This window comes from Stomoxys calcitrans, chromosome 1 (assembly GCF_963082655.1).
Source record: "Stomoxys calcitrans chromosome 1, idStoCalc2.1, whole genome shotgun sequence".
Taxonomy (NCBI): Eukaryota; Metazoa; Arthropoda; class Insecta; order Diptera; family Muscidae; genus Stomoxys; species Stomoxys calcitrans.
In genome coordinates, this window is record NC_081552.1 from 76,419,469 (window position 1) to 76,437,741 (window position 18,273).

Below are 18,273 nucleotides of genomic sequence, written 5' to 3' on the forward strand. Positions count from 1 at the left end.
CAAATGCGGCCGCGGGCAGTCAGCGATTTTCGAGAGGAGAGTCTCAGTGAGGAGTCAGGTGGCACTGGCTCTTAACTAAATACTATGTGCCAATGATACTCGAGATGACAAGGCGAGTTATTGGCGCCTTCAAATAACCAATGGCCAACATCAGCGTCTGTTCAAAGGTTAGGAGCGGCTGGCGGCGAGCGTCGGATCTTGGAGCAAGCGGCTCGCCACAACGAGGGATACATGCAATCCCACAAACCCATGCGGTTGGGGCGCTGGGCCAGTAACCCGCCCCCGGAAAACATAGAACTACTATGAAAAACAAAGGAATAGTAAAAACGGACCCCCCCAACGTTGACGACCCACGCAAACGAAAAATGGACCATGATTTGCGGATCTGCACCTGGAATGTCCGCACCCTTTATAGAGAAGGTGCAGTATACGCGCTGGCGTATGTATTAGAGAAGTACAAGGCAGACATAACCGCCTTACAGGAAGTGCGATGGACTGGGAATGGCGTCACTACAACACCAAACGGTGACGAACTATACTAAAGCTGCCATAACACGAGGCATGAATTTGGCTGCGGATTTGTGGTTAGTCGAAGACTTAAACACCTAGTCTCCAGCTTTACTCCGGTGGATGAGAGGCTAGCCACAATCCGCATAAAAGCCAAATTCTTCAACATCAGTCTTATTTGTGCCCATGCCCCGACGGAAGACAAAGACGAGCAGACCAAGGATATTTTCTACGAGCGCCTACAGAGAGAATATGACCGCTGCCCCGCCCATGATATTTAAATCGTTCTGGGAGATTTTAATGCGAAAATAGGGAAGGAAGAAATTTTTGGTCCAACAGTCGGAAAGTTTAGCCTCCACGAGATAACGTCCAGTAATGGGTTGAGGCTGATAGATTTCGCCGCGGCAAAAAACATGGTAGTTAGTAGCACCAGATTTCAACATAAAAATATCCACAAAGCCACATGGCTATCACCCGATCAAAACACGAGAAACCAAATCGATCACGTTGTGATGGATGGAAGGCATTCATCCAGCGTGTTAGATGTACGATCGATCCGTGGAGCGAATATAGATTCGGATCATTACCTTGTTGCAGCAAAGGTTCGCACCCGATTGAACATGGCGAGGAAAGTACGATCTGACACTGCACGGAAACTGGACATTGAAAAGCTGCAGACACAACAAATGGCAAAGGCATACTCCACTCGACTGACCCAACTGCTTGATGAAAGCACTCCTTGTTCCGATGATATAATGGCGCAGTGGCAAACTATTGCCCACTCCATGGAAAATGCCGCGAAATCCGTACTTGGGTACCGAAAGCCTCCTCCAAAAAACCCATGGTACGACCAAGAGTGTCGAGATGCTACTGAAGCCAAGAATGCGGCATATAGAGCAACCCTGCAATCAGTAGCAACGCGCCAGATGAAGGAGAGGTATCAGAGGAAAAGGAGAGAGGAGAAACGTCTATTCCGCAGAAAGAAAAAGGAAATGGAAAGACGTGAGTGCGAGCGAATTGAGATGTACAGGAGTGTTAATGAAGTCCGGAAATTGTACCAAAGAATTAAACACCAAACCGATGGCTTTGGTGCAGGCACATCCTCCTGCAGAGACAAAGAAGGAAATCTGGTAACTGACACAGACAACATGCTGAGGATATGGAAAGAACATTTTACCCAACTGCTAGTGTCCGATGTTGGCGGCGAAGAGGATACCGCAGAACCAATCCCTGATGATGGTATATAATGTTTACCTCCTAGTCAGAATGAGGTCCAAGTAGCAGTAACCCGACTAAAGAACAACAAGGCAGCAGGAGCAGACAGGTTACCCGCTGAACTATTTAAGACCGGAGGCGACACGCTGATAAGGCGCATGCATCAGCTTATCTGCGCAATCTGGCTAGAAGAACGCATACCCGATGATTGGAACCTCAGCATACTATGTCACGTACACAAGAAATGAGACAAGACAGAATGTGCCAACTACAGAGGAATAAGTCTCCTCCCCATCGCATACAAGATACTCTCGAGCGTACTGTGTGAAAGATTAAAACCTAAAGTCAATGAGATAATTGGGCCCTATCAATGCGGTTTTAGACCTGGTAAATCCACCCTAGACCAGATATTCACACTGCGCCAAATCCTGGAAAAGACCCGAGAAGGACAAATCAACACCTACCACCTCTTTGTTGACTACAAAGCCGCCTTCGATACTCCTTTACGTTCAAAGGTATTTCAAGCCATGTCTGAGTTTGGTATCCCTGCAAAATTAATAAGACTCTGCAGGATGACACTTGCTGATACGTGTTCCTCAGTAAGAATAGGAAAGAATCTCCCCGAACCATTTAGTACCAAACGAGGTTTCAGACAAGGAGACAGCCTATCGTGTGATCTCTTTAATATCCTGCTGGAGAAGATTATACGAGATGGAGAAGTGAATAGATATGGCACACTATTCACAAGAGAGCACATGCTACTTGCCTATGCCGACGATATCGATATCATAGATCGGTCACCGGAAGCAGTAACTGCAGTCTTTGAAAGAATCGAAAGAGAGTCAGTGAAAATGGGTCTGGCAGTAAATGGAGATAAGACGAAATGGATGGTCTCCACTCCCAAAAAGCCTTGTACAACCGAGCAGATAAAGAACATGGAGAAAGTTGGGAATCACAACTTTGAGATAGTCAGTAACTTTATCTACCTCGGCACCGCCGTAACCGAAACGAATGACACCAGTTTTGAGATAAAGCGAAGAATAATACTGGCAAACAGATGCTACTTTGGACTAAGTAAGCAGTTTAGAAACAAGGCCATCTCTCGACAGACGAAGACTACACTTTACAAGACACTGATACTACCCGTGCTGTTATATGGTTCTGAAGCATAGGTACTTGTGAAAGCAGATGAGGTAGTGCTTGGAGTATTTGAGAGAAAGATTCTTCGTAAAATATATGGACCAGTTTGCGTTAACGGAGAATATAGGCGACGTATGAACCACGAGCTGTATGAGCTGTATGACGACGATAGCATAGTTACACGCATCAAAATACAACGGCTGCGTTGGCCAGGTCATGTTGTCAGAATGGATGAAGAAGCTCCAGCAAAGAAGTCTTTTGAAGGCAAACACGGTGGTACGCGCAAACCGGGAAGACCAAAAGCCCGATGGAAAGATCATGTTGTGGGAGACACCTCGAAACTTGGTGTCAGAGATTTTATAATGAGCGCAGTAGATCGAGGCCCTTGGAACGCTATTCTACGTTCGGCTAGTGGAAGAAGTATTCTGTCATAGCCAATTAAAGTAAGTAAGTAATGAAAAGTTTTTGGGAGTAGACCACGAATCTGATATCAACATTCGGGTCCAATTGTCTGGGGGACGTTCCATCCCCATAACAACCCCCAAATAGGACGTATTTGCTCACCATGACACTTTGGGTCTTGAAGAGAGTGGATCTTGATATTGATAGTTTTTAGGGCCCATACCCTAAACCGGACATATTAGCTGACTTTTACAATAAGGTATTTGAGATTAGAAAATGAATTTGATATCCAATTTTGAGGCCAATGGCAATATGGGATTCAAATAAATGATGTTTGAGAGTAGAGCTCGATGCTGAAATATTTTTAGTGCTAAGTGTTTGAAGGACCACCCCACTTCCCAAAACACCTCTATATCAGGCATATTTACCAACCCTAAAACAACAATAATTTACTGACCATCGCAATATGGGGCTCAATAATAATGTGTAATATGGCAATATGGGGCTCAATAAACACGTCGTGCAAAATTTCAGCCAAATCGGATAGGAATTGTGCCCTCTAGACGCTCAAGAAGTCAAGACCCCAGATAGGTTTATATTGCAGATATATCAATACGTGGACCGATATAGCCCATTTACGATCCCAACCGACCTACACTGATAAGAAGTATTTGTGCAAAATTTCAAGCGGCTTGCTTTACTCCTTCGAACGTTAGGGTGCTTTTGATAGACAGACAGACGGACGGACGTGGATAGATCGAATTAAAATGTCATGATGATCACGAATATATATACCTTATGGGATCTTAGACCAATATTTCGAGGAGTTACAAACAGAAAGCCGAAATTAGTATGCCCCCATCCTATGGTGGAGGGTATAAAAGAGTATCACCAATCTTAAAAAGGAATGTGGGTGTTATGCTTTGTTAGTGGGTAGAGATGAGAAGTCATTGGTAAGACGCAGGAGGCTTGTTTACGTTTTGTGGATTTTAAGAGGCACTCCAATTTCGAGAGCAGGGACCTATTAGTAAATAAGAAATAAACACCGTACTTGATATGGATATTATTAGTCGAAACTAAACTGGACAAGTATAACCCAATTTGGATATGAAGAGATTTGTGCTAGCTAACTTTTTGTAAACTCACAGTTTTAGCAATGTGGAGACCTATACATTCAACCAGTCCTTAGACAGGCGGACTAGGCTTTCAGAGTATGGATAAACCATTTGGATAAGCTGCGGGGCTTGGGCACAGAGATGACAAACAGTATATGGCAGGCCCCCTCGTTGATTATTTTATCACTGCTCCTGTGCGTGACTTCTCCATCAGAAAACAAAGATCTTATAATTCACTACGAAGGCGAAGATAAGTAAATACGAGGGCCTACGTTTCCTAAATGGCACTATATCAATATCGGATAGAGGAAAGTACTTAAGCGCGATCTTGGACTGGAAACTTAACCAGAACTACCAGGCTGCTGACTGTGGATATGTCCCCAAGATATTGCAGTAATTCCAAAGATCCAAAAAGGAGACGGAAAACCTCTAAGCGTGGTGAGGCCAATTCTGACATACGCGTCGTTAGTATTATGTTACACGTTGAGGAGAAAGTCCCTCATAAGAATATTACAATAGTTCCAACGGACAATTTAAATTGGCTTAAGTGGTCCTATAAGAACCATGTCTATTAGGGCACTAGAGTAGACTTTATAGAAATAGGACAATGGGGGAAATACATACATGATAGGGACAAGTAGGTCCCACTATAGTGCCGAGGTTTCGAGTCGAATACCTGTGACGACGATTAAGATCGAGTGTGAATTCCAACAAATACCAAAAGTGCAGGAATGGAAACCTGGCACAAAGGAGCTGTTGGTACATAGATGGCCTGAAGCTAGGGGAGAGAACGGGAATATATATTTACTTTATAGATCCAGAAACAGAATTCTTCTATTCCGTGTTTGATCATAACACGGTCCTTCAATTGGAGATCCGGGCGATCAAGGAAGGCGTGAACTGCATTATTTGAGTGCCGAACCACAGTGATGTAAGAAGACGGACAACCTGACACTAGAGTTTTGATGAAGAGAAACTTGGAAATGCTATCCTAGTTAAGAACTCGGCGAGTACTGAAGGTGATAAGTACAATATTTAGCGTCTACCCTTGGCATTCATGTGGGGAGAACGACGAAACTTTGTAACTCCTTCTACGCCAATATCCGGCTTTCGTGAGGAATAGGCTCCATAGATTCGAATCGGAGGTTATATCGGACTTGAACTATTTCAGGGGGAGAGGATTAAAGCATATGTGAAGAGAGAAAGCTCCTTTGGCCTCACGGCAGTGGCCACAGAAATTTATCTAGCCACAATATCCGGAGGCATTAGGTGTAGCATTGAATTCAGTGCTTCAGAATGTGTCGTTCTCAGTGCGCTTGTGATACACAAACAAGCCATCCTTTGACTATTGAACAGTAAGTCAACTTTTGAAGCGCCGTCTACCGGACTACAACATCATATAGGATTATAGATCTGACAACTGCAGTTTATACCCAGTGCATGACACGCAGTTTAAACTCCATAGCTATGCCAATGGGTCTTTTGCACGTTTAAAGGGCAAGAGTTGCTTTTCTTGCCCTTTCCAAAATTTTTGATTTAAAGTTCAATTTTCTGTCCAGGAAAACACCCAGGTATTTGCGTTTGCGGTGCCAATGTAGGTAACTCGTATCTTCTGATGACAAAAACGACTTCTGTCTTACGTGGATTTACGACTAGACCACTTACGGTAAACCACATCGTTGTCGCACTTAGGGCTTCCTGAAGTATATCTCTTAGAATGCTGGGAAACTTTCCCCCTAATAGTCCCTACGTCAGCATACGCCCTTTTCTTCCAGAGGCAATAATATATTGCTAATGGCTATATTTCAAAGTAGAAAAAGGGGTTTATCAGTGGACTAAGGGGCCATTTTTTAAGAGCTTAGGAAAGTTAGAAAAAAAACACATAAAATTCAGAAACTACATGAAATCTTTATTTAAATCGATAGTACGGTCACGGTCCGTATAATTAGAGATTATTTCATGCAAATGTTGACCTTGACTGCGCAATGGCCAATTTTGGCATACTCTTTCCAACATTTCGGCCGTATCTCACGAAAAATGCTTCAATATTGTCTTCCAATGCATCAATGGAAGGGGGCTTGTCTGTATAGACATGAGCTTTAACATAGTCCCACAAAAAATTCTCTAAAGGCGTTACATCGCACGATTTAGGCGGCCAATTGACCGGTCCCGAACTTGAAGTAAAATGATCACCGAACTCGCCTCTCAATAAGTGCATTGCCACGCGTGCTGTGTGGCAAGTGGCACCATCTTGTTGAAACCACATGTCATGCAAGTCAAGCTCTTACATTTTAGCCAAAAAAAGTGGATATTATCTCACTGTAGCGTTCACCATTCACAGTGACGTTACGATTTGCATCACCCCTGAAGAAGTACGGTCCAATGATGCCACCACAAATTTGTGAAAACAATTTAATTTAGGGTTGCTTCATTCGACTGACAGAACAATAAAGCTAATTTCTATATGTTTTTGTCAGAAGGAATAGAACACGCTCTAATCGAAAAAAATTAAATGTGCTTTTTTTGAAAAGTGATTTATATGTTAATTTCGTTTGTATCACACAATATGTACAACTCTACATGCCGTGTAATAGAGCCTTTCGTTATGCTGAAAATGGGAAATTATTCACGAATTCTTGAGCCTCGTTTATTTAGAGACAGTTGTATACGACGCAGTCATATGTTCACTAAAAAGGTCTTGCACTAGCAAAATTAAACACACCAAATATTTAAGAATTCATAAGAAACAGAAATTTAATGTATTCGAAGAAAACGTTTCTTTTATATAAATTTATAAGTTCAAAACTATGTTGATTGAAAATCAAAACTAAATTGATTGAAACAAGTATTTCAGCACCCCCTCTCAATCAACTAATCCAAGCTCCTGTCGCGTATTCATATATTTCGTAGCATCAATGGATTTCGTAAAATTATCTGTCAATTGGCTTTTGAGTTTGTTCCCTTTTTCTGATGCTTGTAACTGTAGAACATTTCCATCAGTGTCTTAAATGGATTGCAATCTTAAAGCCTAAATTTTTCCAACACCTACTAATGTTATTCTTTTGAGATAAAGCCAAGCAATAATTTTCGCTTTCAAACTTTATACCAAGGAAATATTTAAGAGGTTCTGGATCGTTGGAACGTCCAACATTTCCGCTAAAGCTTTCTTTCAGCTTGTTGATGCTTTCGAGTTTACTTCCAACTATAAGAAGATCATCTACATACAATATTAAATTAATAACGTAATTTTTCTTCTTATTAATCTTCATATATCGGCAGTAGTCATGTTTCGAACGTAGAAAGCTTAGAGATGTCATTGAACTTATTGTTCCAGCATTTGGATGCTTGTTTGAGTCCATAAAGAGATTTTTCCAGCTTGCAGCGAACGCCATTTTTTGTAATTAACACCGTCAGGTGAGCCATGTATACATGCTGTTTTCACGCCCAACTGGCCAAAGAAATATCCATGGCGTATTCGCACCGCTAAGACTATTCGAAGCATAGGCAACTTTGCAATTTTAGTCTATTCCATACTTTTGAAGATTTCCTCTTACGACTAGCCAGCTTTATACTTCATTTGAGTCCAGTTTTCATCTTCTTTTATTCATTCTATAAATATTTCGGACTTTTTGAATCTAGCAACATTGATCTAATCTTTTCAGTCACTGTGCGATTAAATCTTTGCGAAACCCCATTCTTAGGGGCTAAAGGCAATAATTGGTTCTACCTGGATACACTTTTCCTTGTACAATTTCTTCTGGGCATTAGATAAATATTCTCGATCTTGATCAATTGTTATACTGGCGAAATAAAGTTTTTACCAACGCCTTATATTCTTTAAACATCTCATAAACCTGACATTTCTTCTTTATACAAAATATATCATTGCGAATTGAGAGTTATCGCTCATGAACAAGCCATCTCATGATGTAGGTGTTATAGGACCGCACACGTTGGAGTGAATTCTTTCAAGCATTTCAGTCTAGTGCCAGTAAATGGCACCAAACATTATTTCGCTTCGATACAAATGACACAAAAACGCAGATCTTTCGAATTTAGACATTCATTTAGCAGTTGCATACTCTTCAATTTTTTCATTCCTAATATCCTTATGTGACTTAAACGTTTATGACACAGTGTAGCATCATTCGTGCTACGAACAAAAGTTTGGAATGGTTTCCTCTCAGATATGCAACGGCGGTTTTATCTTCTCCTTTTTTAAAAATCACAATATTTTTCACAAAACTGGCTGCTAATTCAGCTTTTGTAAGCTTTCACACAGTCAAAGATTATCTCTCAGATCTGGAGTGAAAAAAACTCCTTTCATATAGAATTCAATTCATTTATTGCTGCTCCATTTTATTTACAGATTCACTATTTTCCACTAAATTTCTTTCAACCAGAGTGCATTTTTGCCATCGATGAAAAATAGAAATTTTCTTAAGCCATATGAGCTGGCCCCCCAGTCCAGTTTGAATGCCATTTTGGCCGGATTTCTGATTTGACATCCTTTCTTGAGTTAACCATAAATAATACATAATTGAACTTAGACGATCATGCCACTGATTGCCAACAATCCTTCACTTGATGGGCGAGTTATAGCACTTACCGTTGAACTAATTCTCTTTCTTGATGAACTTTTTGCCTGAAAATGAGGTCTTATCACTTCATCATGGCGATCACAAAGTTTTGCTTTTTCGAACATTAGTCGCTCTTTGACAATATTCAGATTCAATTTTTCATCGTTTTGAAAAGCTGTTACCAAAAGGCCATACTTTTCAGTTGAGCCAACACATCTGAATCTTCATTTGTTGAACCAGCCAATTTCAATTGTGTTATCAAGTTTTCGAATGCTAAGATATGCGTTACAATAGAATCTCCACCATTCATTCATAAATTGTCCAATTTTTTCCTCAACAGCAATTGATTGACCATAGACTTCTTGACAAAAGCAGTATGAGGACTATTCCACATATCCTTGGCATTTTCTTTGTCTCGAATAAAACTTAAACAGTCCGAATGCACACAGCTAAAAATGCGGTCCATTGCAGTTTTATTCTTCTTCTTGTATTCGGCTAAAGCAGTTGAATCACTGGAGGATTGCCGTTCAGAACATCCAATAAATTTTGCGAGTCCAGATGAATTTTTACACGGAACTATCAGTCATCAAATTCTTTTCCTCTGATTTGAGGAATACCATGAGTTTCTTTGGCGTCGCCCATAACCTCTTGTGATAGCAAAATGAAACACACCAAATATTAAAGTATTGATAAACAAGTAAAAGCGTGCTAAGTTCGGCCGGGAAGAATCTTATATACCCTCCACCATGGATCGCATTTGTCGAGTTCTTTTCCCGGCATCTCTTCTTAGGAAAAAAAAGATTTAAGAAAATATTTGCTCTGCTATTAGAGCGATTTCAAGATATGATCTGCTTCGGACCACAATTCATTTATATGTTGGAGACCTGTGTAAAATGTCAGCCAATTCGAACAAGAATTGCGTCCTTTGGGGGCTCAAGAAGTAAAATAGAGAGATCGATTTATATGGGAGCTGTATCGGGCTATAGACCGATTCAGACCGATTCAGAAGTAATTTTGAAAGTTTTTGTAATCATATTCTTATACTTACTATATGGATAACTCAAGGCCACCACCAACACACAGGAAAATATCGATAGTACTGGATCAATGAATTTTGCCGTATGCTCTTTATCCTTGGCAAAATGAACAATTACAGCACATACAATCACAAATATTGTACTTGAAACATCTCTTAGGAATTCCGCAGGTCCCTCTCTTCGGGTATGATAATGCACTTTGCCCAATTCAGCTTTCAAATCCTCCTTCAATTGATGATCACTGTTTACACTAGCCTTTGACAATCCATTACTTTCTATAGCAATACCGGATGGTTCCAACACAACATTACCCAAGGGATTGATGTGCAAAAAATTTCCTTGATGCAAGGTATAGCCACCAATTAGAATGTATGTGAAGCCATTTAGCAATAAACCAACAACTCCCAAGATCATTACATGTATGGGCAAATGCATGGAATCTTGATGGTCAATGTGTACCAAAGTCTGCAAAGCCTCTACCAGCAGTGAAAACGAGAGAGACGCCAAGGTAATGCAAACTATCAGCATGGTAAGAATTTCAATGCGAGCCCAACCAAATGTATTTCTGGTTTTCATTTCGCGCCTTTTTCTCTCAGTAGTCAATCGAGCTTCGTCTTCGGCTACTTGAACGATGGTGGTTGTGAGGGCGCCGGTAGTTGCTAGTTTGCTGTCATTATCCGTTGTAGGCCTTTCGACCACTGCCACAATTTGTTTATGCAGCTCCATTTCGGAATAGCATTTTTCTTCATTGCTGTTGTGTAACTCATTGTGCTGTAAGAAAAAAAAAAATGAAGGAGAGAATTGAAAATTCAAGTTTGCTATGGAAAATAATTAAACATTACAACAATTGCTACCACCGCACTACACAAATTGCGTGGCAATATTATGTAAAGAAAAGCAGACACAAAAAATATAAAACACTGATAGAAAAAAGACAGTTCATCTTGAGAAACTATCGTCATTACTTTATTGACTACCAAACGTCATTAAACACTACACTCAACATAATTTTTGCCACACGGTATTTGATAAAAAAAAAGCGATTGGTACACTATTGATACCGTAGCGCAAAGACCAAGTTTGATATTAATTTTTCTTTCCGTGTTGGAGAAAAAAAAATTGTTTTCCCATACTGCTATTTTACGTTTAGTAATGTGGTAGGTATACATACCATACTAAACTTGGCAATTTTCCACTTGAAAAAGTGGGTCTTTACCCACATAAATTAATATCATTGGCTTTTAATTTGTTGCTACTGTTTTTTTACCATACGCATGTGAGTGTTACAACTTTTGTGTAAAATTGCATACAATACTCTTTTAATCGGATTTTTTGCAAGGCTAGTTGTAATAAAAAATTTTATGAAATGCATTGTAGGTGCTTTCAGAAGTAAAAAAATTAGGGTAACAAGAGATAGCAAGTGTTGGAGTGTGTTTTTGTAACCTAGCGTGGATGCATTTGCATTTAAAGTTATTTCTTTAAAGTTGCCTATTGGTGTAAGACTAAATAAAACAACTAAAAATGAATTATGTTTGGTCAGGCCGAAATTTCGATATCCAGATTTATAGAGAGATCAGAGATTTATATATATCCCATCTAAATTTCAACGAAATCCAAAAAATTACAAATTGGAAGAAACTCCATCCAGAAAGCTATTTGAAAACCCATCTGACGGTTTACGAAAAAACGGAACACCGAAACTTGGGCGGAACACCAAGTGGAAGAAAGCCTCGGTAGTTCGGTAGATGGTGACGGCAAAGAAGTGCAACTTAAGGGCATTACGACCGGTTCAGTGAACATGTTGGCTTGGCATACGCCCTTATAAAAAATTAAGCACGGCGATGATAAAGTGACCTCATTCGTTCATCAAAGTGAATCAACGCACTGATGTTATCAGATCAACCACAAATGTTTATAACAGGACTTTGTGAATGAATCGTCCATACCCGTTCACATTCTGACAACGTCTAGCGTAGTTTTTTTAAAAGATTACAAAATTTTTTGTGTGCTGCTGAGTATGGAACCTGTTTACGAACGCCTTACCACATTGCACTGCAGCCGAAGTAATTTTTTAGGGATGATGTTCACAACGCTCGGTGTATAAAACAGCAACGCGTGTTCACAAAATCATTCACGCTTGTTAACAATTATTCCAACAATGTCTGTGTATAAAAATTACAACATTTGTGCATAATTGTGTAACGTCTTTTTTCTTTCAGTGTAGATGGGCGATGAGAACCATGCCTTTAAGGGCACTGGAGATAATTGTAGATGTCCGGCCCATAGAGATACAGATTAGGCATGAGTGGATAGAAGATACTAGCAGATTATACCATCACAGGGAAATCGAGAGGACTCATAGTGGCGCGGTTTGAGTTTTTTTGTTACAAAATTATATCTTATACTACGCCATATGATAGATACGTGTTCAGTCTATGATATTAATGTTCGAAAAGGGTGTTACTCCTTTTAGGTGCTTAATTATGGCTGATCAAAGTCAACATTTGTGGATAAACGGAGTAGGTTTTTTTTTTTAATTTTTTTCCTTTTTTGAGACATTTATATTTTAAAGTAATCAAATAAAACTAAAATTTTCTTTTTCTAATGACTTTTTTTAATTTTCTGCCCATTTTTTATTATAAAGGGTGATTTTTTTGAGGTTAGGATTTTCATGCATTAGTATTTGACAGATCACGTGGGATTTCAGACATGGTGTCAAAGAGAAAGATGCTCAGTATGCTTTGACATTTCATCATGAATAGACTTACTAACGAGCAACGCTTGCAAATCATTGAATTTTATTACCAAAATCAGTGTTCGGTCCGAAATGTGTTCAAATTTTGACAAATTTTGTTCAACGATGAGGCTCATTTCTGGTTGAATGGCTACGTAAATAAGCAAAATTGCCGCATTTGGAGTGAAGAGCAACCAGAAGCCGTTCAAGAACTGCCCATGCATCCCGAAAAATGCACTGTTTGGTGTGGTTTGTACGCTGGTGGAATCATTGGACCGTATTTTTTCAAAGATGCTGTTGGACGCAACGTTACTGTGAATGAACACATTTCGAACCGAACACTGATTTTGGTAATAAAATTCAATGATTTGCAAGCGTTGCTCGTTAGTAAGTCTATTCATGATGAAATGTCAAAGAATACTGAGCATCTTTCTCTTTGACACCATGTCTGAAATCCCACGTGATCTGTCAAATACTAATGCATGAAAATCCTAACCTCAAAAAAATCACCCTTTATATGTAATTTTGTTTTTTCGCAAATTTTAAGTTGGGAAGCGCGTAACTTTAAGTATTAAAGGACAGTCTATATCAAATGTTTATTTTATTATTTGGAGAATTTTTTTACCTTTCCAATAATGTAATCAGATTTGCAATTGGTAAAAAAATGTTGACACAATTCCAAAAATGCCGATGCACAGTGGGCCAAACAGCAAAAACTTGGAAATAAGTCCACAACTTTCTAGACACTTGTAGGAGGAAAGCAGTACTGCCGTGGGTCCATATCTTTAATACAAAAGTTGACCACTTTTGACTTCTTGAACCTTCTGGGGGCCAAAACTTTTGATCTACCGAATCGATTTGCATGAGCTTGAGATCTAAAAAAAAAATACGCATAAGGTACCATGCCATCGTGTACCGTTAACAAATTGTGAATTGTTCAAATTAAAAATATCAAGGTTTTGACTTGGCTTTTTTCAGTGTTTTTTTAATAACTCTGTCAATTCTTATTGGCACAATTTGTGCCAGTATATGTATGCACAAAACAAAAAAGGAATCATCTCAATATCTTTAGCGTTTTAAAAATGGCATCGTTTTCAATATGAAAAATATTGAAAACAAAGGAAATGGGAGTAACAAAAAAGACACTTCCATTTCCTTCAAGTTTTCGGAAACTTTGGCCATGAAAGCAATATCATTTCCTTCCATTTTTACAAAGTGGAGGTGTTAAGAAACATTTATAGTGCTATTTGACTCATTTCTATATCAAACCACCCCGTTATCTTAAGACCAATATGGCCAAATTTTTTACTAAATTTCAGAAGTTTTACACTGGAAAAAAAGTTCCACGGCGATTTTTTGGGTGTGAATTAAAGCTTGAAATGTTTCCAAAAATTTAAGGTATGTCTCGCCATATCCTAGCCATAAATGAACTCATGGCAGACAAAATACTAAAAAATAGATTTTCAAGAAGGGCTATATTCACTGTTAAAAAACAAGTACTATGTCACATTTTATTGCACAAGTGTGTATATCACTTCTATTGCAAAACACTCAATATATTGAAAACATCTCTATCCTAACCGAATTTATGTAACCGGCAACATGAAAAGCGAATTCGATCTACCCTAAATTTCATCTAGACTTCAATAAACTCAATGTTAACATCTCTATATGTGAAATGGAACCTTATATGGGGCCTACACTAAAACATTGATCGATTTGCCCCTGGTTTGCAATATAAATGTGTTATATCAGAAAAAGGTCTCCTACAAAAGTTAAACAAGTAAAAAGGCGTTAAGTTCGGCCGGGCCGAACTTTGGATACCCACCACCTCGGGTATATATGTAAACCACCTTTCATCAAAATACGGTGAAAACTGCATACCTTATGTCCCATAGCAGTTATATGTTCCGATTTGGACCAAATACTATTAAAAACGAGTCATTGTTCAATTGTGTATAACAAAATATTGGTCTTTTTAGTAGCTATATCTAAAAATAAACCGATCTGAACCGTATACGACGCGGATCTCAAAGAGCCTAACATAAATCGCTGTGTCAAATTTCAGTGACATTGGATTATAAATGCGTTTTTTATGGGGCCAAGACTTTAAATCGAGATATCGGTCTACATGGAAGCTATATCCAAATGGGGACCGATTTGGGCCATAATGCAGAGGTATGTCAAGGGGTTTAACATAATTCACTGTCCCAAATTTCGGCGACATCGGATAATAAATGCGTCTTTTATGGCCCTAAGACCCTAAATCGGAGGATCGGTCTATATGGCAGCTATATCCAAATCTGAACCGATCTGGGCCAAATTAAAGAAGGACGTCGATAGGCCAAACACAACTCACTGTCCCAAATTTCAGCAAAATCGGGTAATAAATGCGCCTTTTATGGCCCCAAAACCTAAAACCGAGAGATCGGTCTATATGGCAGCTATATCCAAATCTGGACCGATCTGGGCCAAATTGAATAAGGATGTCGACGGGCCTAACACAACCCACTGGCCCAAATTTCAGCACAATCGGGTAATAAATGCGCCTTTTATGGCCCCAAAACCTAAAACCGGGAGATCGGTCTATATGGCAGCTATATCCAAATCTGGACCGATCTGTGGCAAATTGAAGAAAGATGTCGAAAAGCCTAACACAACTTACTGTCCCAAATTTCAGCGAAATCGGATAATAAATGTGGATTTTATGGCCCTAAGACCCTAAATTGGAGGATCGGTATATATGGCAGCTATATCCAAATTTAGACCGATCTGAGCGAAATTGATGATGGATGTCGAAGGGCCTAACACAACTCTCTGCCCTAAATTTCAGCAAAATCGGATAATAAATGTGGCTTTTATGGGTCTAAGATCCTAAATCGGAGGATCGGTCTATATGGTAGCTATATCCAAATCTGGACCGATCTGAGCCAAATTGACGAAGGATGTCGATGGGCCTAACACAACTCACTGTCCCAAATTTCAGCAAAATCGGATAATAAATGTGGCTTTTATGGGCATTAGACCCTAAATCGGCGGATCGGTCTATATGGAGGCTATATCAAGATATAGTCCGATATAGCCCATCTTCGAACTTAACCTGCTTATGGATAAAAAAGAATCTGTGCAAAGTTTCAGCTCAATATCTCTATTTTTGAAGACTGTAGCGTGATTTCAACAGACAGACGGACGGACATGTCTAGATCGTCTTAGATTTTTACGCTGATCAAGAATATATATACTTTATAGGGTCGGAAATGGATATTTCGATGTGTTGCAAACGGAATGGCAAAATGAATATACCCCCATCCGTCGGTGGTGGGTATAAAAAAAATAGAATAAAAATATGTGTTTTATACCTGTAGAATATATTTATGTTTAGATTTGATGCAGACAAATGTTACCTGTATAAATCTACCTATAAAAATAAAATAGTAATTTTTTTAACAAAATTGAAATATAGGTAAAATTTCATAAAGGTAAGTAAAAAAGAGACTATATGGACCCCTTTTTTACGATTGTTTCTGATACCTGAAATGGATCATAAATTGTGAATAAATGAATAAATTTTTGACAAAATCCAGAATTTCTTCATTGTATTTTGTCGAGGCGTAAAGATCATTTATAAGTCATACTGAAGTATTCCACTCTTTCAAAAATTGTATGGGTCATAAAAAATGATTCGAAATCATACATGGAGTCATTTAAGGAACCTATATATACACCTTGGACTACATATATGTAATAAGGCTAAATAGTCGCTATATGTAAACTTGAAAAAATCTAGAAATCATTTGCGAGAAGGTTGCCAGAATGTTCATTCGCAAAAATCTAAATGTATGAAGAGTGGCTGAAATCGGATCTACTTATTGACTGGCCGGCCTAGTAAAGCATACGACGAAGTTACAGAGAAAACAAAAAAAAAAAAAAAAACAACAAGAGGAATTATTGGCTGCACATCCACCAAATTTAAACGTTAAAAACGGCGTTGTTAAAAACACAACCAAAAAATTTTGAACAATTTGTCGATTTGAGGCATCCCCCAAGAGGTTAAAGAGGATGGTAGAAAGAAATCCAACTCCAAAATCAACTATGGAGTTCACAGAGTAAGATGCACTGGCCCCAATTTTGAACCTAGGCCTCTCAAGAAAGAAATACTAAACAATGTGGAAGGCTCTTTGTGAAAAAGGTTGGGGTTGTTTTCGCTCAAAACATAAATTGTGTACAGTACTAGGACGAACTGAAAGCAAGAGTAAAACTTATTGATCTTCTTTAAAATACAGCTGTAAGAATTATATCTAATTTTACTGCAGAACAGTTGAACACATGTGATGGCTCCGAAGTGGTTTTGATCAGCAAATGGGGTTGTGATGGATCATCTGGATTTTCCGAATATAAGAAACAAACAGAAATAGATACCAACTTCACATAAATTTTTATGGCATCATAAGTACCATTGAGAATGAGATTGTACAAGGATCAATCTTCATCATCTAAAGAAAGAGTATTTGAAGATATATGGTTAAATAGAACGCCTGGGTCAAAATATTTATGTCGCCCAATTCGGATCGAGTATACGAAAGAAGACACAACACGAGTTTTGGTGGACGAAATAAAGAAAGTAATTGCTGCATAAGCCATGATTGTTATATCGCAAAGAAATATTAAAGTTTCGTTTCACTTCAACACACTCTGATAGATGGAAAGGTAGCAAACGCATTGACTGGCGTTATGCCCAATTAGAGGAAAAGTCTGACGAATATTTAGTAAACGAAAATGCTCTTAATTTCGCTATTTCGCGCCTGTACTGTAGAATTCGATTCATGGAATATTGTTTGCAGTTATCATATGGCTAAATATCACGGTAGCCCTGGAAATCTTGATGTCTCTGCTAGAAACAACCAAGATCTCCACAAAATGAGGAAAGAAGAGAAGAATCGAATTCAGTTGGGGTTTAAGCAAAAGGGACCTAAATAGATAAGCCTCTTTACGGATACGGAAGCACAAACGACGGCAACACGGCAAAACGCTTTTTTGAGGACTCCGTATCGACATCTAAAATAACCGGTCCTGATGAACATTTGCTTAGACGATTCAAAGTGATTTTGGCTGTGATCAATAGCAAGAAGATAATACAATAGAATCAACCCAATTTGAAGCACATAGTATTGATACAAACAACACCGACAGTACATGAAGTCTTAAATCGCGGTCAGAAAATTGTGGAATACAACAAACATACTTCCGTTAGGAGAACTTACAGTAGAAGCTCAGGAATTCCGAAAAAGAGACACTAAACAGTTTCGCCTTTTCAATATCCGAAAGAGAAGCAAATTTAATCAAAATTATGATTTGATTCAATACTTATTGTTATCGTCTGATCCGGTATGCTGCATAGCATCAGAACTAAACGGCTACCTAAAATATGTGAATATAATAGGACGATCACGATGCCATCCTGATTAAAGAGCTTTTAAATTTTGATACCTCAGACTATTTTGTAGAAAATAATATAAAATAATACAAAACTAATATGCTTTTTC

At 38.7% G+C, this 18,273-nt stretch overlaps 1 protein-coding gene across 1 annotated transcript in view; it reads right to left on the reverse strand.

Annotated features, from left to right (window-relative positions):
* Positions 1-18,273, reverse strand: part of LOC106086837 (calcium/manganese antiporter SLC30A10) — an 88,868-nt gene that overhangs the window by 9,778 nt on the left and 60,817 nt on the right. The window contains exon 3 of the mRNA XM_013251648.2: positions 10,008-10,767. Within this exon, the coding sequence (XP_013107102.2) occupies positions 10,008-10,767 (760 nt within the window). The remainder of the gene's footprint in view (positions 1-10,007; positions 10,768-18,273) is intronic.